At 43.9% G+C, this 25,534-nt stretch overlaps 1 protein-coding gene across 1 annotated transcript in view; it reads left to right on the top strand.

Moving 5' to 3' along the window:
• LOC137376711 (chitin synthase chs-2-like) overlaps positions 1-25,534 on the top strand; it is a 50,525-nt gene that overhangs the window by 8,620 nt on the left and 16,371 nt on the right. Inside the window, exons 3-12 of the mRNA XM_068045686.1 lie at positions 1,258-2,294; positions 4,372-4,461; positions 9,861-10,034; positions 11,550-11,619; positions 13,107-13,352; positions 15,452-15,553; positions 16,475-16,616; positions 19,981-20,181; positions 20,773-21,057; positions 22,814-22,993. Coding sequence (XP_067901787.1) covers positions 1,258-2,294; positions 4,372-4,461; positions 9,861-10,034; positions 11,550-11,619; positions 13,107-13,352; positions 15,452-15,553; positions 16,475-16,616; positions 19,981-20,181; positions 20,773-21,057; positions 22,814-22,993 — 2,527 coding nt within the window. The remainder of the gene's footprint in view (positions 1-1,257; positions 2,295-4,371; positions 4,462-9,860; positions 10,035-11,549; positions 11,620-13,106; positions 13,353-15,451; positions 15,554-16,474; positions 16,617-19,980; positions 20,182-20,772; positions 21,058-22,813; positions 22,994-25,534) is intronic.

The raw sequence follows: 25,534 nt of genomic DNA, 5'->3' as shown, positions 1-25,534 counted from the left end.
GGTCCGGAGGGACACGATGTTCAAATCTCTGGACATGGGCGGGAAAAATGTACCCAACGTGGCCCTCATCCTGATGACCACCTTCGTGTGCGGCTGCATCAAGCTATGTGTCGATCCCCAGTACGCAAACTCCAAGTGTCACTACGTGCTGAGGTTCTATCTGTCCCCGGTGTTGCGAAGGATGGGCCTGGTCACATTGCCGCGGAACGCTCCGTGCAGTTGGGCGGCGCCGTACCACCTATCCTTCGTGGAGCAGTTTCTGTGGAAAAACACCTTCGACCACCGGTCCATCAGGCAGTGGTCTGCACGGAATGTCCTCAAGGCCCTACGGGAAAAGGAAACGGTGGATCCTGTCGGATGGTTCCCCGAGCAGACCGTCAAAGTCATTTGGCGGAATGCCTCATCACCAGAACTTTCAAACAAGCACCAAGACGTAGCTTGGCTGGTGGTGAGAAGGGCCCTCCCCGTCAGATCCTTCATGCACACCCGAAGTCTCGCCCCCTCCGCACAGTGCCCCCGCGTTGGCTGTGGTGGGGAAGAGACGGTCGCCCACCTCCTCCTGGAATGTGCCTTTGCAAAGCAGGTGTGGAAAGAGATGCAGTGGTTTTTGTCAAGGTTCATCCCAAGCAGCTCTGTAACACAGGAGTCTGTGCTCTACGGGCTGTTCCCAGGGACGCACACCGAGACAAACATCAACTGCTGCTGGAGGGCTATCAATTCGGTGAAAGACGCCCTTTGGTCTGCCCGAAACTTGCTGGTCTTCCAGCGCAAAGAGTTGTCCACCACCGAATGTTGCAGACTGGCACATTCCAAGGTCCAGGACTACGTGCTGAGGGACGCACTAAAGCTTGGGGCAGCCGCAGCAAAGGCTCAATGGGGAAAGACCACAGTGTAAGGTTCCCCCACCAAGCTGGACTGAGGGGCTGGAACCATGGGAAGCCCCTCGAACTGTATCGTTAATATTCTCAATTGCTGTAAATGTAAAACTGTAATTGACATGACAATTGTGAAACGGAAGGGTTGGGAAGAAACTCATGACATTATTGAAAGAAACTGATCTCTTTTGCAATGTTTGTATTTTTTGGTGCTGTTTGGAAACTGTTTGGCAATGTAATTTTTACAGATTTTTATGAATAAAGTATATTTTGGAAAAAAAAAAATCAACACTTTACTCCAAAGTTTGATTTTTAAGTGCATTGCAACATTATAATTTAACTTTTCTGACTTTTTTGTTCCCCCCGCCCCTTTTCTTGCCAGGTTTGCTTGATCGAAGCAGTTGTTGCTTTTGGCACTTCAGTCCTGGTGCTGGTCTGCATGCCTCACTTTGACATTATAACCAATCTGCACATTTTGAATGGTGTTTGCCTTCTTCCCTCACTTCTACAAGTAGCATTTCAGCTGAAACCCCTCAAACCTTCTATGTTACTCCCACTGGTAGGCTTTGGCTTTGTCTTCCTGGGCCTCTTGCTTTTTATTTTAGCTCACAACCCTCAACAGCATACAGAGGAGGTTAAATACATTCAACCATACGTGGCCCTTGCAATAGTTTCTTTAGTACTAGTATCTTTTAATTGGTGGGAAAACTTTACATTGTACTGTAAAATTGGTGTGATGGAAAATATAAGGGAAAGTTTGCGACACACCAGAAACATCACGTATGTTTGTACCAGTACAATTAGAATTCTAGTTACAGGTGCTGTAGTGGCAGCATGGATTCCAATAAAGGAGTATAACTGGGAAGATGTAAAAACAGTCTCGCAATTTGATGTAAACATTATCTTGAGCCTCTTTGGTGTACAAGTGATTTCTTCTGCTCTTTGCCACTGGTTTGGGGTTCTGGTGTGTAAAATGCATGCAGTCAGACGCAGCTTCATCATGCCTTCCATATTAGCCACTCCAATAGTGCTTTTTGCTTTTTTGATTGTGATGTACGACAGTTCCACTAAATATGGCGAAGCGGCTGCTTTTAACCTGACTGCCCTCTGCCACACTTTAAAAACCTCCAATGATAGCGACGCTCTACAAATCCTGCTTTTAGAAATCCCTCGCAGCCTTTGCAGAGCGCAGGTAATAGTAGATTCCAACAGAGTTGGCTTGGCACTGCTTGGCTCCTTGGCAATATGCTTTTGGCTTGGGCTGTTTTTCTCAACATTCTACGTGTGGGGCCAACACATTCAAAGGATTGAAAGGACATCCCAGCTGTTTGTTCGACGGCTGTACGAAGCAGCCTTCATGGAACAGTCAATGCTGCTCAACACACGGGTCCAGAAAAAGAAAGATGAGAAAATTAAAAGGTACAGTCGTCTGTTATACTTTCTCACTGATCTCTTAAAGATATCTTTCTCCCCAAAGTTATTTTAGAACAAGAGAGCCTGCATGCAATACATTTGACTACACTGTTACGATTCTATTGTGGAGATGGATTTAAGAGCTTGATGCCTTGAGTGACAAAAATAGGTGCCAAGAAATAGGGTGGCACAGTGGTTAGCATTGCAGCATCACAACTCCAGGGACCCGGGTTTGATTCTGGGTACTGCCTGTGCGGAGTTTGCAAGTTCTCCCTGTGACCGTGTGGGTTTTTGCCGGGTGTTCCGGTTTCTTCCCACAGCCAAAAACTTGCAGGTTGATAAGGTAAATTGGCCATTGTAAATTGCCCCTAGTGTAGGTAGGTGGTAGGGAATATGGGATTACTGCAGGGTTAGAGTAAATGGGTGGTTGTTGGTCGGCACAGACTCGGTGGGCTGAAGGGCCTGTTTCAGTGCTGTATCTCTAAATAAATACAAAAAAACAAATCTCATTCCCTTACCCCGAGGGAAATTGTTTTGAACAATTCACAGCTAAGTCTGCAGAGATCTTCTGTGCAACACAGTACTCACAGTGCAGTGCTGGATGACCAGCCTCTTCGTTTTTTTGAAATTACGTCTTTCTGTTCCCCACCAGGCCTGCTGCGGTGACATGGCCTGCTTTAGGGATTGTAACACATCTCCTTGTGTACATTTCTCTAAAAGCACCATCAGAATCGATAGTGAGTAATTTATGAAGTATGGAGCTGGTCGGATGAAAACAATTTCACTCTTCCTCGATAAAATATTGATATTGTGTGAAGCTGTAGACTATCCTGTAATTCAGCTATAACTAATTGTATTTAACCTAATTGCAGCAGACAACTATAAATGACAAATGTAGTGCATTAACGCCAATAAATTTACTTGTTGATGCTAAATAGAACAAATCTTGCATTCTCATCATTTCTAGTGGGAGTTAGAAGATTGAACATATTACAATGTTCCAGTTCATATAAACAGAGCCTGATTTCCTGGTGCCACTTTCTGCTCGCGTGCTGGACAGGTGCAGTGTGCTTGAAGAGCATTGTGCCTGTCCAGTCATACCCATGATACAGGCCTGCCTTCTGTGCAGGGCAGGTATTGGTCCTTGTACTGGTCAGGAAAAAGAGGTGAAGGGACTCGTAGTTGTGGGTCTAGTTGGCAGGCTGGGGGCCTTCTGGCTGCTGTTAAACAGTAACAGCCGAAAGACCCCAATACCAAAGAGGGTTTCCAGTTCTCCAAGGATGTCCTGGAGTTTCCAGGAATTAAAGGTTAATTCCCAGGACATTTCTCGAAGAAACCTAAGAAAAAAATCATAAAGACACTGAAATAATTTTCGTTGAACAGTTTAAAAAAAAAATTGGAGATGGTAAAAAGACTAACAGTCAAGGTTCATCCAATCAAGTAATGGAGAGTCTGTTTGCATTCTATTGGTATGGGAAGGTGGGATGACATGAAGATGGACAGGCCAGACAACCAATGGAGGGAGTGAGGGGTCAAGGTGCTTGGAGATGGGAGGTCATGTGATGAACTCTCCAGGTTACATCCAATGACAGCTGACAACCCTAATACTCAAACATGTGGCAAATGCTTTAACAAATGGCTCCTAATTTTGGGAATCTTCTTTGGCTTTCTGCCAGGACTTTCTGACCATCTGATATGAGGGGCATCCTGACTTAAATACCAGCGTCAGCTTTAACATCTGAATGCTGGGTCTGTGTCTACAGCAGATGCAGGCCCAGCTCATGGGAAGCTCCAAATCTGGGGTTAATGTAAAGTGGGGTAGACGGTTAGGGAGGAACTGGTGTATTAGGGGTCTTCCACCTTTTTCCTTTGTACCTGCGGAGTAGGCATTCCCTGGGGCCAAGCTTAGGAAATTTATCCCCATAAAATGTCTTCCAAATAATTGGAATTTAAAAATAATTTCCTGAAAGTTTAACTGACCCAAATATAATTATATAATCACAGTTTCTAAGAATTCCTAGCATTGTACATTATTTAGAACAAATTTAGTATCAGTAACATATGAAAACAATTTATTGAATAGGAAATCGGACCACGTCATGATATATCTGTGTGCAACAATGTGGCATGAAACAGTGGACGAAATGGGAAAGATCCTTACTTCAATATTCAGGTAAATCCTGTGGAACCAGTTTATGTTATCACTAACATCTAAACCAATATGGAAGTTTCCCTTCAAGGTTTTTAACCAAACAGCTACTGTTCAAACATTGTGTATTCTCTATACAAAGTAATAGTAACAATTAAATGTCATTGCTGAAGGTTGTTTATGTAGGTGAATGCTTTCATCTGGTATGGTGTCAGTTTGTACAACATCTCACCACATTGTGAGGATTTCGAACAATTTCCTTGCACCTGATTTCACCCTGCTGCTGTAACTTTGACAGAAGTGCAGTGACAACCCTGTCTGCAAGTGTAAATCCCTGATCTTTGATTTTGTTTCTGCTTCTTTGAAAGATCTGGAGTGTGTTGGTGTTACAATGCCTTTTAACAGCAGGATGTGGGTTCAGTGATACTTTCTCTCCAATTTTGGTTGTGTTGCTGGGGAATACATCCTGCAAAAACGAGAGAACATCGGCATCCAGGCCCTTGAACAGTTTTTACAGATGTGGCAACTTCATTAATAGGGAGGATTGTCTGCGAGGAGGTGGACTGCCCCAAATTATTGCTTATTATGGTGGGGGAGCAAATTAAAGTTAGAATATTGATCAAGTGGTTAAGCTATTTTTTTCTCTCTGGGAAGTTAGTCCCATCTCCTGTGTGCCTGACTCTAATTGCTGTGCTGCCTTCCGGTCAGATGAATTGCCAGCTCAAAGTTTGCCTCCAGTGCCTCTGTACCAGTCCAACTAAAGGTCTGCCCAGATGTGACTCCTTTGATATTTTTCTCCATTCCACTTATCTCTCAAATCTGTCTTTCATTCTGTGACTTTAAGCATTACTGGGCGAATATTCATTGGTTATCAGTTATTTAGCACGTTTCAGTTGTGGGTTGTTCATTATCCTCCTTCTTTGAGGAGGGAGCCATGTCACCAGGTTCCCCATCAATTTTGTAATGTGATTCTGTGAGACAGAGAGAGTGAGTCAGAGGGGAAACAGTGCTGGAGACCAACAGGTGAAAGCTGGGAGTCAGAGGGAGTGGGCTGCATTTTCATTCCAGAGTTGGGACTCTGACATCAGGACCATTTCTGGGACTTGACCCTGTTCCCTGTCGGTGCTGGAAGTCCAATGGTATTTTGAAGGAGGCAGCCAATTAGTGCCCCGATGGCACGTTCACCGTCTAAATTAGGGGTGGAAGAGTCAGGGTGTCGTCATGGCGTCGTCATGGCAGGCCCAATTTAAAGGGCAACCGGCAGCTATAATTGTGAATGCCAACATCCTGGGCGATGGCAGAAGCCTGAACGCAGTGGAGCAACAGCATGGCATGCATGGTTGGAAAGGCACATGCCTCCCTGGAAATGCTTTTACAGGTGGTGGCAGCTCAGAGGAGCGTCCTGTTTCTGGGGAGCGGCAGGAGGAAGCCAGCCAGTCAGACAAAGCAGGCACGAATGGAGGTCGCTCAGGAGGTGAGCAACTACAATGTGGTCAGCAGGACCTTGGTGCAGTGTAGGAAGCACTTCAACAACCTTCTGAGGTCTGGCGATGTGAGTGCAAAGCTACACCCAGATGACAAGCCTCCAGTTCTGGAGGCACCAGCAAACCGATGAGCTTAGCATGCTGAGGTTGTATAGTGCTCTGGAACAATGAGGACACGTGTGCCCAGGTGCACTGCTGAGCTGTGGGCAATGCTCAGTCCACAAACATTTGTGGAGGAGGTGACACTGGAGCCATGGACATCACATGTGAGTGAGCCGCCAGATGGGGTGACGGAAGCACCATGATCTTAACTGTCTCACTCTTGACTTTGGAGGTAAAAAGTGCACACAATACACGAGAAAGAGATGGCACGATCAGTGAAGTGGCGCAAATTGCTATACTGATGGCCATAGAGGGGGAGGCCTTTGAAATTTACAGGGTGGCAGGTCGGCAGGAAATTGTCGAGCATGAGATGGGTGTCCGTCCAAGACAAGGTGAAAGGATTTTGCCATTTCCATGTGATGGGAATGGAGCGCAGTCCTTGTTTGATGACTCCATGCCACTGCATAATCTGTAATGGGCAGCTGCAGCTCTGCAAAGCAACTACTAACAGAGTAGAGCTTTCCTCACCAAAGTCTTGAGTCTCCCGCAGGGCCAGTTGTGGAGGGGGAGCCTCAACGTACAACTTCAGAGGAGGAAGATGCATTCAAGGCAGCACTGTCACAGCAATCAAGTGCATCATCCACCAGAAACGCTCACCTGAGACACAGCTATGCTCAATTGGGGGGAAATGTAGAGTTGGGGGTCACATACAAGGCAGGTCGTTTTTTTTATTCATTCATGGGTTGTGAGCGTCGCTGGAAGGGCCAGAATTTGTTGTCCATCCCTAATTACCCTTGGGAACATGCTGGTGAGCCACCTTCTTGAGCCACTGCATTCCATGTGGTGTATGTACCGTCACAATGCTGTTTGGAAGCATTTCCAGGTTTTGGACCCAGTGACAGTGAATGAACGTCAAAATAGTTTCAAGTTAGGATGCTGCGTGGCTTGGAGGGGAACTTGCAGATGTGGTGTTTCCATGCATTTGCTGCCCTTGTTCTTCTAGGTAGTAGAGGTCACGGGTTTGGAAGGTGCTGTCGAAGGAGGCTTGGTGAATTGTTGCAGTGCATCTTGTAGATGGTACACACTGCTGCCACTGAGCACTGGTGGTGGCCGGAGTGAATGGTGAAGGTGGTGGATGGGGTGCCAATCAAGCAGGCTGCTCTGTCCTGGATCATGTCAAGCTTCTTGAGTGTTGTTGGAGCTGCACCCATCCAGGCAATTGGAGAGTATTCCATCAGACTACTGACTTGTGCCTTGTAGACAGTGGACAGGCTTTGGATAGTGAGGAGGTGATTTACTTGCCACAGAATTCCCAGCATCTGACCTGCTCTTGCAGTATTTATATGGCTGGTCCAGTTAAGTCTCTGGTCAACAGTAACTCCCAGGAAATTGATGGTGGGGCATTCAGTGATGGTATTGCCATTGTATATCAAGGGGAGAGGGTTAGTTTCTGGTCACTGACCTGAAACATTAAACCTGCTTCTCTTTCCACAGATGCTGCCAGACCTGCTGAGTATTTCCAGAATTTCTTGTTTTTATTTCAGATTTCCAGCATCTGCAGTATTTTGCTTTTATTTTAGGTTCTATCGTCATTGACTGGTACTTGTGTGGCACAAATGTTACTTGCCACTTAATAGCCCAATCCTGAATGTTCTCTAGGTTTTGCTGTATGTGGGCATGGACTGCTTCAGTATCCGAGGAGTCGTGAATGGTACTGAACATTGTGCAATGATCAGCGAACATCCCCACTTCTGACCTTATGATAGCAAGATGCTCATTGATGAAGTAGCTGAAGGTGATTGGGCCTGAAGAACTCCTGCAGCAATATCCTGGGGCTGAGATGATTGGTCTCCAACAATCACAACCATCGTCCTTTGTGCTAGGTATGACTCCAACCAGTGGAGCGTTTCCCCCCGATTCCCATTGCCTTCAATATTGCTTGGGCTTCTATGGTCCCACACTCGGTCAAATGCTGCATTGATAGCAAGGGCAGTCACTCTCACCTCATCTCTGGAATTTAGTTGTTCATATCCATATTTGGGCCACAGCTGGAATGAGGTCTGGAGCTGAGTGGCCCTGGCGGAACCCGAACTGAGTATCGGTTAGCAGGTTATTGCTGAGTAGGTGCTACTTGATAGCACTGTCGATGACACTTTCCATCACTTTGCTGATAATTGATAGTAGACTGATGGGATGCTAATTGGCCGGATTGGATTTCTCCTGCTTTTTGTAGACAGGATGTGCCCGGGCAATTTTCCACATTGTGGGGTGTTGTAGCTCTACTGGAATGGCTAAGCTAGGGGCACGGCTAGTTCTGAAGCACGTCTTCAGGACTTCAGCCAGGATGTTGTCAGGGCCCAAAGCCTTTGCTGTATTCAGTGCCTTCAGCCATTTCTTGATATCATGCAAAGTAAATCAAATTAGCTGAAGACTGGCATCTGTGATCTAGGGATCTTCGCAGGTGGCCCGAGAACGATCATCCATTTGGCAATTCCGGCTGAAGATGGTTGAAAATGCTTCAGCCTTGTCTTTTGCACTGACAATGCTGGACTTCTCCATTGTTGAGGATGAGGATGGTTGTGGAGCCTCCTCCTCTGGTTAGTGGTTTTATTGTCTACCACCATTCACGGCTGGATTTGGCAGGATTGCAGAGCTTTGATCTAATCCATTGGTTGTGGGATCACATTGCTTTGTGTATCGTATGCTGCTTCTGCTGTTTAGCATGTGTGTAGTCCTGTGCTGTAGCTTCACCAGGTTGCCACCTCTTTTTTTTGGTGCTGGTGCTGTTCCTGGCATGCTCTCCTGCACTCCTACCTGAACCATGGTTGATCCCCTGGCTTGATGGTAGTGGTAGAGTGAGGGATATGCCAGGCCATGAGAATACAAATTGTGGTTGAACACAATTCCCATGCTCAGGGTTATGAGTCATGGCCAACGGCAGAACCAGAGAATTTTAGGTGGTAATGGAGGAAGAGCTAGAACCTTGAGGGACAATGGCTGCTTACAGGTGGAGGATCCTTGGGAAAAGGATTTGTGTTTCCTTTCAAGCACATATGGGAAAGGCAACGGGAAACCACCTCATGTAATTTCCCTGAGTCATATTGCTGTTTTGAGGCCACGGACCACGTGCTGGAAGTTGAGATTTGATTGGGCGGCTAGTTTTTTCGGCTGGCATGGACACAGCGGGCTGAATGGCCTCCTTCTGTGCCATAATTTTTCGATGGTTCTATGCTCATTTCTCATGGAAATGAAACAATGGGAGGCTCTGAGGAGCAACTGAAGAGGAAAGTGAAGGATCATGAGGCTTGGAAAAATGAGCCGAAGACCAGCCCTTGGGCAGATCACCATTACCATTACTACTATTCTGTTGCTGCTGATGACCCACAGCACCTCATGGATGCCCAGTTTTGAGCTACTAGCTCTGTTCTGAATCTATCGCATTTAGCACAGTGGTAAGTGCCGCACAACATGATTGGGGGTATCCTCAGTGTGAAGACTGGACTTGGTCTGCTGGTCAGGTAGCCATCAACCTCCACACTCCCTCTGCCTTGGCACTCTGAAGCTGCCTCCTGGAAATAGGCCAGAGGTGAGAACATGCCAGTAGACTGGCACGCTGCCTGGTAGCAAGAGATTGCCAGCATGCCCGCTACCAGTCCCGCCTCCATCTCAGGATGAAAATTAAGCCCAGTGAGCCTGAAGGGAAATAGTGCTGGAAACCAACATGTAAAAGTGGGGAGTCAGAGAGAGCAAGCCTGAGGGAAATTGTGCCAAGACCTACAAGTAAAAGCTTTGGTATTTCTAAAGTTCATTTAGTCAATGTTACCTTTTTTTTTGCAGATTGGACAAATACAAACCAAACTCTTCAAAATTGCATAAAGACAATTTTGACTTTGAAGCGCACGTTTATTTTGATGATGCATTTCATCTCGCCAGTCCAGTTAACAATGTGCAGGAAAGAGTTGTGAATGAGTATGTGAAGAGCCTTGTTTGCACGATAGAGGAAATTTACAGGTATTGAAACTGTCTTGCATTCATTTTGAATTCATGGTCCCTGTATATAAAGCTCATCATAATATCAAGAAGCTACTGACTACCACCTGCATTTAATGTTGGAAAACAAACTCGGAAAATAGATATAAATTCTTGTTACAAGTTTCAGGACTGCCTTAGACATTCTCTTGGGTATAATGATACTCGTGACCCTAAGTACGTGGTGAGGGTTCTTTGTTCAGGTTTGTGCCCATATTGCTTAATAGCTAGTTATGTGGTGAAGTTACCCCAGGTTGTAGCAATAGGACCTCCAAGCATTCTGACCTGGTAATGTATCTTTCACAAGTGGGCATGTACAGTTCACTGCTCTTTCTGAAGGCGGATTGAAACGTTTACTGAATCATTAATCTGCTTAATTTTATAGACAGACAGTGAACATAACAGTCACAACAAATTCCATTTATTTCAATCAATCTCAGTTCTCTCCTTGAAAAATGGGAAAAAAGCCCCATCACTTTTGTGGGCTAATTTACCTGTCTTTAGAATCCCTTTCTTTCTGAACAACATCTAACTGGAAAAGCTGACCTGAATTTTAGCTTCCAACCCCAACCTAAAAATTGCCACTTGCAGTGTAACTGTCCCTGTGTCCCTTTTCCTCTATGTCCTGGCCAGTTACTCTAAGTTCCTTTCCATTTAATAATTCACCAGTAAGTCTCTCAATATCATCAGCTACTTCTCCCTCCTCCCGTTGGGTTATAAGTTTAAAGAAAATATCTTCTGCTATTCTCAAAATTGGAAGAGACCATCCTGGTTAATGGGCCAAGGCTGAGACAATAGACCCTCATTATGTCAGTTTCAAATAGAAAGTGAGCTATGACATTCCATAAATAGGCTCCTTTGGCTTTGATGCACACCTTCAAATCTTGTGGCCCAAGCCGTTTTTAAATCTGTGAAAATTGACTTTGTTCTAAAACACACTTAAACATAACTTGAATCCTTTCAGTGAGAAAAAAAATACCAAAAATCCTAAAACTATGCACTAGATTCTGAGATTTCATTCAAGTACTGAAAAGTCTAAACCAAAGCAAGATGTTTATTATCTAAGTGTGCAGAAATTCATAAAACATAACTTATAATTACAAATGTTGTTCTCTAATATAGTTCAAAATTACAAAATGGATACATTTAATTTATATAGCATTTAAATTAATAATTGTTCAGGTACTAGAACACAAAAATTGCCTGTAATTTCATTATTCTCTGCTTTCTGATAGTATTTTATAATAATGGCTGTTAACTGTATTAACATTTCAACTAAATATTGAATCAGCTAAATATGGCATGATAAAAATGAAAACCACGAGCCTTGCCTACCCTTACAGAAGTATCCACTTAAGATAGCATCATTATCATTACAGCTTTTAAAAACTAAATACTTTAAAAGAATAGGATTAATGAAACAGAAATATTATTCTTTAGTTTGTTTGTGACGACTGATGCCAATTTCATTTTGAAGTTTTGTTTTTGTTTAAGTAGGTGGTATTATTGGTGGGAGGGGGAACATTCCAGAAGGTGTTCAAAGGGACTAGCAAGTAGGACCACAAAGGTAGTAATCTCCAATTTCTCCTGGTGCCACGTGCTACTGAGTATAGTAATCGGAGCACAGAGCAGATGAATGCGTGGATGGAGAGACAGTGCAGGAAGGCAGGACTTAGACTCCTGAAACACTGGGATTGGTTCAGGGAGAGATGGAACCTACGTAGACAGGACAGGTTCTACCTAAATGGTAGTATCATTAGATCATAGTATCATAAGGTTTAAATTAGCTATAGAAAAGGACAAGGAGCAATCTAGAGTTAAAATATTTAATTGGAGGAGGGCCAATTTCAGTGGAGTGAGAACAGATCTGTCCCAGGTAAATTGGAATCAATAATTGGCATCTAAGTGTGAAGTTATCCACTTTGGTAGAAAAAACAGGAAAGGCAGAGTATTCTTAAATGGTAAGAGGTTGGAAAATGTTGATGTCCAAAGGAACCTGGGTATCCTTGTTCATGAGTCAGTAAAAGCTAGCATGCAGGTGCAGCAAGCAATGAGGAAGTCAAATGGTAGGTTGGCCTTCATCGCATGGGGTTTTGAGTACAGGAGTAAAGAGGTCTTGCTGCAATTGTATAGAGCCTTGGTGAGACTGTAGTTGGAGTGTTGTGTACAGTTTTGGCCTCCTCATCTAAGGAAGGATGTACCTGTGCATCGGGAGGTTCACCAGACTAATCCCTGGGATGATGGGATTGTTTTATGAAGAGAGATTGAGGAAACTGGGCCTGTATTCTCTAGAGTTTTGAAGAATGAGAGGTGATCTCGTTGAAACTTACAAAATTCTTACAGGGCGTGATAAGGTGGATGTAGATAGGAAGTTTCCCCCTGGGTCTGAATCTAGAACTAGGGGATTTAGTCTCAGAATAAGGGACAGGCCATTTAAGGCTGAAATGAGGAGGAATTTCTTTGCACAGCGGATGTGAATCTTTGGAATTCTCTACCCCAGAAGGCTGTGGAAGCTCAATCATTGAGCATGTTCGAGACAGAAATCAATAGATATCTGGATACTAATGACATCAAGGGATATGGGGACAGCACAGGAAAATAGCATTGAAGTAGATGATCAGCCATGATCTAATTGAATGGTGGCACAAGCTCGAGGACCTGAATGGTCTACTCCTGCTCCTATGTTCCTAAAACTGTAACAGAACGGTGGGCTGTCTTTAACGAGGACATGGTTTGCGTACAGTCAAAGTAGATTCCAAGGAGGGTGAAAAGTAGGACAACAACTAAAGCCAGAGCTCCCTGGATAACAAGAGAGATAGTGATTAGAGAATAAGATGAAACAGAAAAGAGGTAGTTATGACAGATGTCAGACTGGTGATACCACTAAATATAGAAAGTTCAGAAGGGAAGTAAAACAGGAAATCAGAGAGGCAAAGAAATAGTATTGAAACAGTTTTAGGAGCTGTGTGAACATGCAGTTGCAACGACAAGTATGCTGCAGTTCCATGAGAGTATGTAACATGTATCTGTCACACTGCTGAGGAATAAAATAAGATGGATTCCAATTTCCAGAAGGGACCTGCAATTAAATGTTTGGAATTAAACCTTTTATCATTCAGGATATTTTCACGTGAAAAACAGACTTCCGAGGATGAACAGGAAGATGATGACATGGTAAAGCAAACCATAATGGAGACGCCTTATGGTGGAAGAATTAGCTACACCCTTCCATATGGAAACACGTTCTATGTTCATTTGAAAGACAAGCAGAAAATTCGACACAAGAAGAGATGGTCTCAAGTATGTTTAAATAATGAACACGGCATAAAATTAATGTAGGCCATACAAATAGAAATGTGAAGCAGAAATCATTCCTACGAAATGTGAAACCTGAAGACTGATGCGGCAAGATGTCAAATATATAATTGTCTGGTGCTTTTAAAGTAGAATGTTGCATTGTGCTCTGAGACTATCCTCTCATGTGTTGCACTCCCCTCCTATTTACATCACTGAATCTTTTTTTTCACTTTTGGAAAAGATGAGCTTTTCTTTGTGCAGGAAATATAGTCTGAAGCAGTTTAATAACTTACAGAACTTAAGATTTGCTAAAATACGCCAAAGAAAGTTCTTCACTGAAATATGGCTGACATAAAGATAAACATAACAAATCTAAAATATATTTTTCCACAATGGGCAGTTGCTGTAATTCTCATTGTTTATAATTATATTGACAAATCACTTCCTCTTTAATACAGTCTTAGTACAATACCATGACAGTTTGTGGTAAGTTTTATGGGCATTTTGAATTTCTGTCACTTTGTAAATAAAGAAAATGCTTATTAAGCTTTCCATTTAGGATTGTGCTGCTACCAGTAAGATAATATCCTCTGGCAATAAACCTTCTGGTAAATAATATTGTTGATGGTGTTTTTGTACAGTTCAGTTTAAGTATGTAGCTGCTCAGCTATTGTATTTCCTGGATAACATAGCCCACTAAGAAGTAAACAATAAAAGAGTGTACGATCTGGATAGGTTTAGATATTGTATAAATCGAACTCATAAACTCAAGTGATCCTAACTGGAATATTGAAGATTCAGTGATAATAGTCAAATTATGCCAACTTGAAAAGCATTTGTTTTGACTTGGCATATTTGCACTATACATTCTAAATGTACATTTGTCTGAGGACACTAAAATAAAAGCAAAATACTGAGGATGCTGGAAATCTGAAATAAAAACAAGAAATGCTGGAAATACTCAGCAGGTCTGATAGCATCTGTGGAGAGGGAAGCAGAGTTAACGTTTCAGATCAGTTCCGAAGAAGGGTCACTGACCCGAAACGTTAACTCTGCTTCTCTCTCCACAGATGCTGCCAGACCTGCTGAGTATTTCCAGCATTTCTTGTTTTTATGTCTGAGGACACTGCCATTTTCAATATCATGATGAATCATGGTAAATGCCTTCTAGCAGGCTACAGAGCTATTACAATAAAAGCTGACTTTATGTAAAATCATGGAATCATACAGCGCAGAAGGAGACCATTTAGCCTATGGTGCTTGTGTTAGCTATCTGAAAGAGCTATCGAATTCGTTCCACTTGTTTGCTCTTTCCCCATAGCCTTGCAAATTTTCCTTTCCAAGCATGCAATTCCATTTTGAAAGTTATTATTGAATCTGCTTCCATCAACCGTTCTGGCCATGCATACACAACAACATGCTGCATAAAAAAATATTCACCCTATCGCTCCTCTGGTTCTTTTCTCAATTATCCTTTTATTATTCTGGTCACTTTTTTAGAACAGTGTCCAATTAACGGTGCTTTAGCTGTGGCTCTGATTTCCAGGAGGTTGATTGGGCATGCTGTTGGGAATTTGGGATGCTCAAGGTGTTCAGGGCAGCTGCATGCAGAGGAAATGGTCTGTGCCCAATTTAAAATAGTCAAGTGGTGAGTTGCAACAATAGATTTAGTAGTCTGCAAATGGTTGCCTATTGACACTTGAGATCAAAGCTGCCTTTGGTTCTCAATGTTCATATTAGTAGTAAGTCTCTTTTGAAATCTTGAGGTCTGGTGCACAAAAAGTATTGGAGATCTAAATTTGAAGCCTATTCAGGTATTTTTGGCTCCTGGACTCTGTTAGTAACTTGGTTGGAAACTGGAAAAACTCACCTTCAAAGCAAAAGAGGAGCTTGAGAGGTATTTTGAGATCTGAGCCCATGATCAACTGGATATGAGGCATGTGATTCATCTTTGTGCACTCTGACTCATTTATTTAACATTTCATGAGTTGAATAGCATGACTACAGCAGCAGTAGGGGAATATTCTATGAATTGGCCTGCCCTGTGTATGCTAACATTCTTATATATTTATATCATTTATATATTGTATATTTCTTTTCAGATCATGTACATGTATTATCTGCTGGGATGGAAGTTAAATAGAAAGCACATTACCTTGTCGGGCAAATTTGAAGATGAATCGCCTACTGCAAATGCCTTAAAGGTAAGGGATGAGTTCTGCTCTCTAGTGCCTCAAAATGATGATGTGTGATAGCAGTGTTTAGATACGGAGTGTGTTTCTCTCTGTTTGACATTTTAACTGAGTTATTAATGTCTTTGCATTAGGGGTGAATTCTAACCCAAAAACACCTGGGGTCGAGTCAAGTAAGATGTTAAAATGTTAAAAATTTTAAACCTGACTCCAACCCTCACATATTGGGGTTCAGGGAGATGGGACAAGGAGTGGGCTGCCAACCTTCTCTCAGGAGGCAGATTGGTGATTTAAATATTTTAATGAGGCTGGCAGCTATTAACCCCTCGCTGAATGCATTTCCCAGACTTTTTTGAAAGCTGGTTCGATGAGGACATCTTTGGAGAGAAGTTTTGCAGTACTGCTTGAGGCCAGGAAGTGCACGAATGCTTCCCCCTGCCCCACGCTTACTTTCTTTCCTTGGATCAAGCCCCCCACCATCAGTCCCCTCTCCCTCTTACAAAGATGTCCAAGGTAGGGGATCCCCTCCTGGGATCAGGAATCAGACCCTCCCCACCCTAAGGATTGAACCATCCCATGGGTTCCATCTCTCGCCTGGATTCGGGATCAGACTGCTCCCAGCTCCTGAAACACTCCTTGTAGCAGCTGCATGCTTCTTACCTCCTCACGCGTGCTCATCACCCATCTGGAAGTCAAGTCTTTTATTCAGTCTGACCTCTGGGAGGGGATCCTGTCCAAAACTCTGCCTCCCCCGCCCCCTGCATACCAAACCCATCCCTGTCAATATCAGGGCCTTTATGTCTCTGGTAACTCGAAATATTATACAAACAGGCTAAGCACTTACATGCTTCCATCATGCACAGTAAGCTTCTGACTTTTCTATTCAAGAGCATTATAGATCTCACTTTTTTATGTTTTTATTTTGTCTAAAAGGCTGAGAAGGAAAACACTTACATTCTGGCTTTGGATGGGGACACTGACTTCCAACCCTCAGCTGTGATCTTGTTAGTTGACAGGCTTAGAAGATATCCACATGTCGGGGCTGCATGTGGTAGAATACATCCAACTGGAACTGGTATGAAGTTATCTTTAGCTCTCTACATTAGCTACTTATTTACGTAACTTCACTTTGCAGTATACATAGCACAAAAAAACAGAAGACAGGATCTTAAATTGCTACATATCATTAATATCAATGTGTTTGTGAGATGAAAATAATGGTGCTGCCACTGTCATTTGCAGTTTAAGTAAAAGGTTAAAGCTGTGACTTAAAACAATCAACTCACCAGTTATCTCCACCTACGCAACATAGGACAGTAAATGAGCAAAAACATCAGCTAAAAGATTCTGAAATTCTAAGTTCCATTACAGGTTATTACCTGTTATTTAAAAAGTCCAGTTTTGTGTTTAGGAGAAAGACTGTAAATTATTCAATGCCAGAGCATTTAAATCCTATCTTTTTTTACTTGTATATAATTAATTGCACAATAAATTCAGCTACTGCAAACTTGGAGGCAGATGAGTACGTAGGCAGGGAAATTAACCTGTCAGGATGGCCTAGAGAGGGGCTGGGGTGAGATTTAAATTCCTATAAATGGGAAACTCTTTCCTCCCCTTTGCCCTCTCTTTCCCCCCCCGCCCTCTCTTTTCCCTCCTCGTCCTCTCTTTCCCCCGCTCGCCTTCTCTTTCCCCCCCTGACCCTCTCTCTTCCCCCCTTCGCCCTCTCTCTTCCCCCCCCCTCGCCCTCTCCCTTCCCCCCCCTCGCCCTCTCCCTTCCCCCCCCTCGCCCTCTCTCTTTCCCCCCCTCGCCCTCTCTCTTCCCCCTCCTCGCCCTCTCTCTTTTCCCCCCCTCGCCCTCACCCTCTGTTTTTCCCACCCCCTCGCCACCTCTTCAGCCCCCTGGTTTCTGCCTTCCACTGATGGCCTGTCTGCCTGACAGCTACTCAGCCTTCAATCTGGCTGGATGCCAGATGGTAAATGGAGAAAGGTGGTTCAAATGAGATTCTGTCATTAAATTTGGCAGACCTTCAATGTTCTCTGTATTTCTAGGTTTCTCAGCTACAAAATGCTACAAAACCCGACTCCTTCACAATAAATATTGGGACCTGGATGTTACCCATGTAGTAGGTTCCAGACAATTATCCTTCATCTCCCAAGGAAGTTCCAATTCACAAACAAGTTGCTAACTCTCATGCTAAAAGGGATATATGCAAGCATTATTGCTTGAGCAATTCTTGGAATATTTGCAGGTTAATTTGCTATGAGTATTGAACTGGTTTTTTGTTTTGTGCCTGGTGACAGTAACTCATGGGTAATTCCCTTGCTTATACCAGACTTCACGTAATAGTGAAAACAAACACAACTGCCATCAGGCAATCTACTTCCTGATATTGCCTTTGCTAACAATCTTACCGAGAACTGATTACTTAAAATACAACTGAGAGTGGGCACATGTTTAAGCCTGCACAGGTTCCAACATATTACACAGGTGTGGTGGTCATACACTTGCAGATATTTTTTCAGATTTTCTCCCCACATCATTAGGATGATTCTGGAATCCAGTTAGGAATGGTTAAAGCCAGTAAATGGGAACCTAGGAATTCTGTGGGAAGCAGAATGAAAGCAAGCTGTTGGTGGCCATGTTGTTGCATTGTCAAAAATTAGTGGTTTGCTCAGTGGTAGCACTCTCACTTCTGAATCAGCAGGTTGTGGGTTCAAGACCCACTCCAGAGACTTGGGCACAAAATCTGGACGGACAGTCCGGTGCTGCATTGTCAGAGTCTTTCAGATGGGACATTAAACCATGGTCCCTCTGCCCTCCTGGGTGGACTTAAAAGATCCAATGTCATTATTCGAAGAAGAGAGTGAAGTTTTCCCCAGTGGCTGAATCGACATCAATTAAAAAGATTATTTGGTCATTATCTCATTTCTGCTTGTGGAAATTTGCTGCACACAAATTGACTGCCACATTTCCTGCATTACAACAGTGATTCCACTTGAAAAGTACTTGGTTACCTGTAAAGTGCTTTGCTGAGTTTGTGAAATTTGGTCTATAAATGCAAGTCCTTTCCCTTTCTCCTTTTTATTTTAACATTTTGATTGTGATAGTTGGGCAAGCAGTTGATCCAAATAAAAGAACCGTTTTTTTTTATTGTGAATGTTTTAAAAATGCCAATGGCCCGGATTTTTCAGGCAGTGGCAAAGGAATGGCAATCGCCATTTATTATACTTTGAGCCGCCCAGCTTTCTGTGGGCTTTTGAGCAGCAATTTACAGTATTTAGAGAACATTTTCATCCTGGCAACCTCTACAAGATGTCTGTAGCATGTGTGAGCAGGGCAAGTGAGTCTCTTCAACCAATCAGATTGAAGAATCTTCACTGAGACTTTGTCATTCAAAATCCATAGATGATATGCAATGATGCCTGACTAACTTTGGAGATCAGAGAGTGACAGAGAGGACTGGATTTTACAGGGCCCCCGACGTCGGGCTCCGTGGCAGATGTGGGGAGGGCGGGGCTTGGGCTGGAAGATAATTCCGGCAGCGGCCCCGCCATGGAGCCCGACACCGGGAAGGCCGGGCCCAATTGTCCCGGTGGCGGCGAGGCTCCATGGCAGCCCTCCTGACGCCCAGTGATGGGACCTGCATATAAAAATATGTTAATGAATACGTTAAAATACACTTACCTGCCATGATCTTCAAAGCAGCAGCTGTCACTCTCATGCCTTCAATTCCCCGTCTGGGGAAAGCAGGCACGACACTGGTGGAGAAGGGGGTAGACATAAGATTTTTAGTGTGGGGGATAGGGACAGGATCAAATTATCGTCATTAGTGTAGGGATGATGGGAAGGGGTGAACTGTGATCTTTGTACAGTCGGTGGGGGTGGGTGATGTGGGGGGATGGTCATATGTGTAAGCTAAGTGTTTTGGTGGGGGGGGGGGGTGAAGGGCAGATACTTAATTTTATTGTATTGAGGGTGGGAAAGGGGCAATAGCATTTTATTCGGTACATTGTGGCGGGGGGGGGGAGGGGAAATCTCTTTAAAAATTTAAATTAACCTGCAGGGCTGGCTGCCGTTTAAAAATGGTGCCATGCCTGCACCCAGGCAGCTGACGTCATTGCCGGCGTCAGAGAGCCCGCCCCCTCTGTGATTGGTTGGGGTCTGGGCCGACTGGGGTATTTTAATGAGCTGCCGCACGGGAGATCGGGCGGGCTGCCATTCTTTTTGCCTGCTGCTGCACTTAAAATCCAGCCCAGAGTTTCTCCTCGGGCAGGGTACAGTCCCATGGTAAGGTTGATTGTACGTGGCCTATGGAACACGCAGGCTTGATCAACAAAATGTCTGTCTTTGTTCCATAGTTTCTTATGGTAAGTCACTAAATTTTATAAATATGGCAGAACTGTAAATTGTACATTTTGTAACCTCCTTCCTCTCAAAGGTCCTATGGTTTGGTACCAGAAGTTTGAATATGCTGTTGGTCATTGGCTGCAGAAGACAGCTGAACATGTGTTGGGATGCGTACTGTGTAGTCCAGGATGCTTCAGTTTGTTCAGGGCAGCAGCTCTAATGGATGATAATGTTGTGAAAAAATACACCACCAAAGCAACTGAAGCTCAACATTTTGTCCAATATGATCAAGGTAAAACTAAAGTATGAAATCTGCTGACTTTCACTTCTACAGTGGGCTAGAATTTCCACAGATCTCCCGCCACAACCCTGGCAGGCGATTGGAGGGAATAGTGTAAATGGCTGTTTGTTATTTTGAGGAAGGTTCTGCCGTTCTTCCGTCAAATGTATGGTGGGAGATTGGGCAAGCCCATGTGGTAATTCTACCTCATGTGTATGAGGACATGTCTCGGTAGGACAGGGAAAGCTTTATTTGGAAAAAATAATCAGTGAACTTCTTTCACTAGGAAAAGCTAATGTAACTGAGAGGCGACTACATCAAGTTTCCATAGCCATCGTTCACTGTCACCTTGTAATAATGAGCTACAGTCAGGAACAATCTGTCAAAAAGGACCAATTATACCATATGTGAGATTGTACAATTAGTTTAACCATGCACTAATTGTTTAGTATATGAATCACCTAGGATGCATATTTTACTGAAGGCAGGGATGTTCTTTGTATCAAGAGAATCTCACATTTTTGAATGATTTAAGCGATTGGTCTTAGTATGATGGGCTAGTACGCACCTTTTACAGAAATATGCACCAATCAATTCCAACAGGAGAAGACCGTTGGCTGTGTACATTATTACTACAGCAGGGCTGGCGTGTAGAATACAACGCAGCTTCAGATGCCTACACAAACGCACCACAGGAGTTCAACGAATTCTACAATCAACGACGCCGCTGGGGACCATCGACTTTGGCAAATACAATCGATCTTCTAAACAGTGGAGCACAAACGTCCAGGAAGAACCCCTCAATTTCAAAACTCTACATTCTGTTCCAGATTATTGGAACAGCAGCATCAATTCTGGGTCCTGCCACTGTGGTTTTGATGATAGCAGGTTACTGTGCTTTTCTGTGTCATATGGTGATATTTTCTTGCCTATACTTGGGATAATATACTGCAAACATAGTTATTATTTCATTTCTGCAATATTATCATAAAATAGTATCAGTGCCACAAATGTATCAGTGATTGTATTTAGCTGCACACAAATGAAGCAACACAAGCTTTCTTTGCCCCTAATAGTGAGCGTGCAAGTTTCTGCATCACTGAAGGGTGTGCCGGCACACAGTCATCCACTAATGTGCCGCATCAGGATCTGTCGAAGTAGTAAGATAGTATCTTGCATGCCAGATGGCCTTGGGGTTCTATCGCAGAAATGACACCGTAGCAGGTTTCTGCTGTTTCTGTACAGCCTCACGGAGACACACACCCCAAACTGTCCAACATTCAGAATCACAGCAAAGGTTTTCATTTAAAAAAAATGGTTCTGCAAACCTTGTTTGATTTGCATATAAACACATGAGCAATCCTGTGTTCCCAACAAGAAATGTTGCTTGATTGGAGTGTAAATTGCCTATAAACATGAAGCACTAATTCCTCAGCCCTCCATTCCTGTCGAGCATGGTTCCCAACTGGGAGTGTAGGATTGCCAGTTTACTATGTGGTATGTTGACATACATCAGACTGAAACACGTAATGGTGTCATTTTCACCTGTCGTCATCATCATCGATTTTCATTCTTGCCATACCGACACAATAAACACATTTTCATGCAGTCAGTAAATGCCCACCGAGCACTTGGCAAAGAATTTCACTCACACCAAAGCCATGTATCATGATGTCATACCATTAAGAGCCGATACACATTACTGTAGCAAAGTGAACCAAGTTGACACAACAGTAACAAATTTCACTATACAATAGCTTTAATATAGAAAAACACCCCACAGAGTGTCACAGAGAGGAGGGTGGGGGTGGGGGGGGGGGTGGTGGGGTGGGGTGGTGTGGGTGGTGGGAAATGGACACTAAGCAGCAAAAGTGGAAAAGACAAGGGTGGTGATCGAATCATGGGCCAGAAACTTCCTTCAAGTTGCTCCCACTTTGCCATCTTAATTTTGCCAGAGGTGCAATGAAAGATTTGTTTCCGGTGAAGTTAAGGTGGCCCAGGGTGAGTAACTTTGAGGATATTCCTAACTGGCCTAACACATCTCGAGAAGGCTATACTTGGCATTGGTGAATGAAAAGTAGGAAAGTCTCCAAATATGATATTTCAAATATTGATTAATACTAAATCCCTGGAGCGAAGGAGGCTGAGAAGGGACACGATAGAGGTATATAAAATTGTGATAGGCATAGATAGATAGATAGCCAGAGTCTGTTTCCCATGGTAGGGGTGACTAAAAATGGAGGGCATAGATTTAAGGTGAGAGGGAGGAGGTTTGAAGGAGATCAAAGGGGTAAATTTTTCACACAAAGAATAGTGGGTGTCTGGAATGAGCTGCCTGAGGAGGTGGTGGAGGCAGGAACAGTAGCAACATTTAAGAGGCATCTGGACAGGTACTTGAATGAGCAAGGCATAGAGGGATATGGAATTAATTCAGGCAGGTGGGATTCATATAGATAGGCATTATGGTCGGCATGGATGCGGTGGGCCGAAGGGCCTGTTTCTATGCTGTACGACTCTATGCCTAAAGTCATAAGACTGGTATAAGAATGCTTATTGGATAAATTTGTTCTTTGTTTTATCCCGTCTTAATAATATGTTTTTAATATAATGCAGATAATTTTTAACGAAACATTAACTTTTACAGGAGCATTTACCTTTGTGTTTAAATGGAATGGAAATGTTGCTCTGGCCCTTGGCATCATTCCTCCTGCCATCTACATACTGATCTGTTACAAAGTCAAATCAGATACCCAGATCAATATTGCTGCAGTTTTGAGCATCTTTTATGCCTTTCTAATGATTGCAACAATAATGTCCATCGTCGGTGAGTGTTTCATTAACTACACTTCTAGATTTAGAAATAACATTTATATTTTACAGGAGCTCTCTTTATCAACCCAAACCTTTGAAATTGATCATTTCAGAACTTTGTAATATTGATTACTTTTCAATGTTGATATTCATTTCTTAGTTAATACTGCATGTCATTATTCATCACCATTAGTATCCATATTGAAGATACATAGTGAACATCAAAGCATTCTTTTGACATCTGAAGTTGTCAGATGAGAAACTGGAAAATAACATAAAAATGTGATGCATAGTACTGAAGAACATAGGAACAGGAGTAGGCCATTCAGCCCCTCGAGGCTGTCCTGGCATTCAATTACATCATGGCTGATCTGTTTCTTAATTCCCATCTACTAGTCTTGGTTCCAAACTATTGTGCTCATTTAATAGTGCTCCAAATATCCCTCTTCCCTGTTTTGAGCAATTAAGTTATTTTTGGACTTGCATAAATCAATACTATATCAAAAAAATTAAATATTAAATTAAATATATATATGTATAATTAAATATAAAAAAAAATTAAAAAAATCTCCCTGCCCTCCTGCACGAGGACTACAGACTGTCCAGACAGTGCGGGATTGAACTAGGTCCATATCCGAGGCAAACCACCAGATGGCCCCACGGTTTAGCAAGATATCTCAAGCGATTCTCCAGCAGGGCTGCAAGGAAAAGGCGAGAGGTCCTCTTTCCTAAGGATGGCAAGAAGAGATCCTTGCACCTGATCACGAAAGCCTGAATGGAGATCGCAGAGGAGGTCAGCAGCCATGGGGTCACCCCCGGAACTGGCTCCAGTGCTGCAAGAGAGTCAGTAACCTCTTTCACTTTGCCAAGGTGAGTCCTCCATACCCATCTCCTATTTGGGGCTTGCATATGGCTACATGGGAGGGAATGACCACAAAGGCAGGGGCAAGGTGGTGAGGTATCACCACATCCTGCGACAGGTCACCTTCTTCCAGAGCTCAACCCATTACGTTCCCTGAGAGTGGATGTGGGGAGGAGCAATGTAGGAGATCCCTTCAAGGAATGAGGGGTTGCCACTAGTTCAAGCAGTCTGTTCTCCGTGCAAAGTATAGCTGTGTCCCTTTTTCCTCTTGCAGGAGAAATGGACCCATAACACCAGGGAAATATCAAGGACTGGCGGAGTATATCCTCTGACTCAGAGGAGGAGGCTCTGGAGCTAGCGAAGCCCAGGTGGCCGTGCAATTGCAGATGGTGAGACTGGAGTGTCCACACAAGAGTGAGGGATACTGTGTTCATGTGTCCTCCACCGCACTTCTGTAGATCCACATCACACATGGTTGGCATGGAGAGATCTGAACAACCTAACTCACAAATGTTTGTGTTCTCTCATGCAGGTCATGGCACTTTGGAGGTAAGTGCAACTGTTGGGAATGAGGGCCCTGTCATCGACTTCTGAGGAGGAGGAGGAGCAGTCAGAGGATGCACCGTCACATCATTCCCTGCACCCTCTACCACCGCAGATACATTCGCGTTAGTGGGTATGTGAGAGCATCACACACACACCCGAGCAGCTGATGGAGTCTGTGACAGCCGAGGCCACTGACAGTTGAGGCTACTGACAGTCAGAAGCCTGTGGGTGGCCAGGCCCATGCTGAGCTCCAGGCTGCTGATGAGCCTCTGGTGTTGGCAGCACAGAACGTGCTGGAGCTACAGAGAGAGGGCAACATCTGGCAGAGCTGCCAGAGGTCATGCGCAGTAATGAGCGGATGATGAAGGAGTCCATCCATGCCATGAATGCTCCCATATCTCAGGCATGTAAACACATGGCTTTCTCCATCGATGCTTTGGTGAGCCTCATGGAGAGCCAGATCCCATAGATACATGCAGACTTCTACACCATCAACTTGGCCATGAGCTCAACTCAGCAGTGGTGAGGTGAGAGAAGGACAAGATGCCTGGGGTCTTCTCCAGGTCCTCATTCTTCTCTGATCAGCAGGGAGGTTCAAATGAACCTTGAAAGGGAGGAGCTGACCTCCACGTCTGATGTCTCCCCTCAGGGCGCTCCCGAGTGTGGACAGTGGCACCTCAGCTTCAGTAGCCGCAATGACTGAGGACGCTCCTGCACTTGTACAGCAATCCCTCAGCCAGCCAAGGCTGTCCAGGCTTCATGCAGCCAGGGGATGCCCGCCAAAGTCATTCCAGGCCAAGCGATAGCCCAATTAGCAACCTTCCTCCGCCTCAGCTGCCAACACAGGGGTTGCACTGTATAGAAGCACACAAAAACGTAAAAGGAAGAGCATCGAGACACACTTGGGGCTTCACAGGTGCATTAACTGAAGCCTTTGCAATCGTTTCTGCAATTGTTGTAATAAATAGATTTCAGATTCATTGCTGTGAAAGGCTCATGCTTTCAAAGCTGAATTGTGAGATGCAACCTTACCTTTGCTCCCTCAATGGGCTGGTTTGGTCAGCGTCTCAGATGTGCCAAAGTGTGTGGTTGCTAGGCACCGAAGTGCAATAGGGAAGAGGTGACAGGCAGAATACAGTGAGGTGA

This window comes from Heterodontus francisci, chromosome 13 (assembly GCF_036365525.1).
Source record: "Heterodontus francisci isolate sHetFra1 chromosome 13, sHetFra1.hap1, whole genome shotgun sequence".
In the NCBI taxonomy this organism is placed as follows: Eukaryota; Metazoa; Chordata; class Chondrichthyes; order Heterodontiformes; family Heterodontidae; genus Heterodontus; species Heterodontus francisci.
The sequence above is the reverse complement of the archived record's forward strand: the minus strand, read 5'-3'. Positions and strand labels throughout refer to the sequence as shown.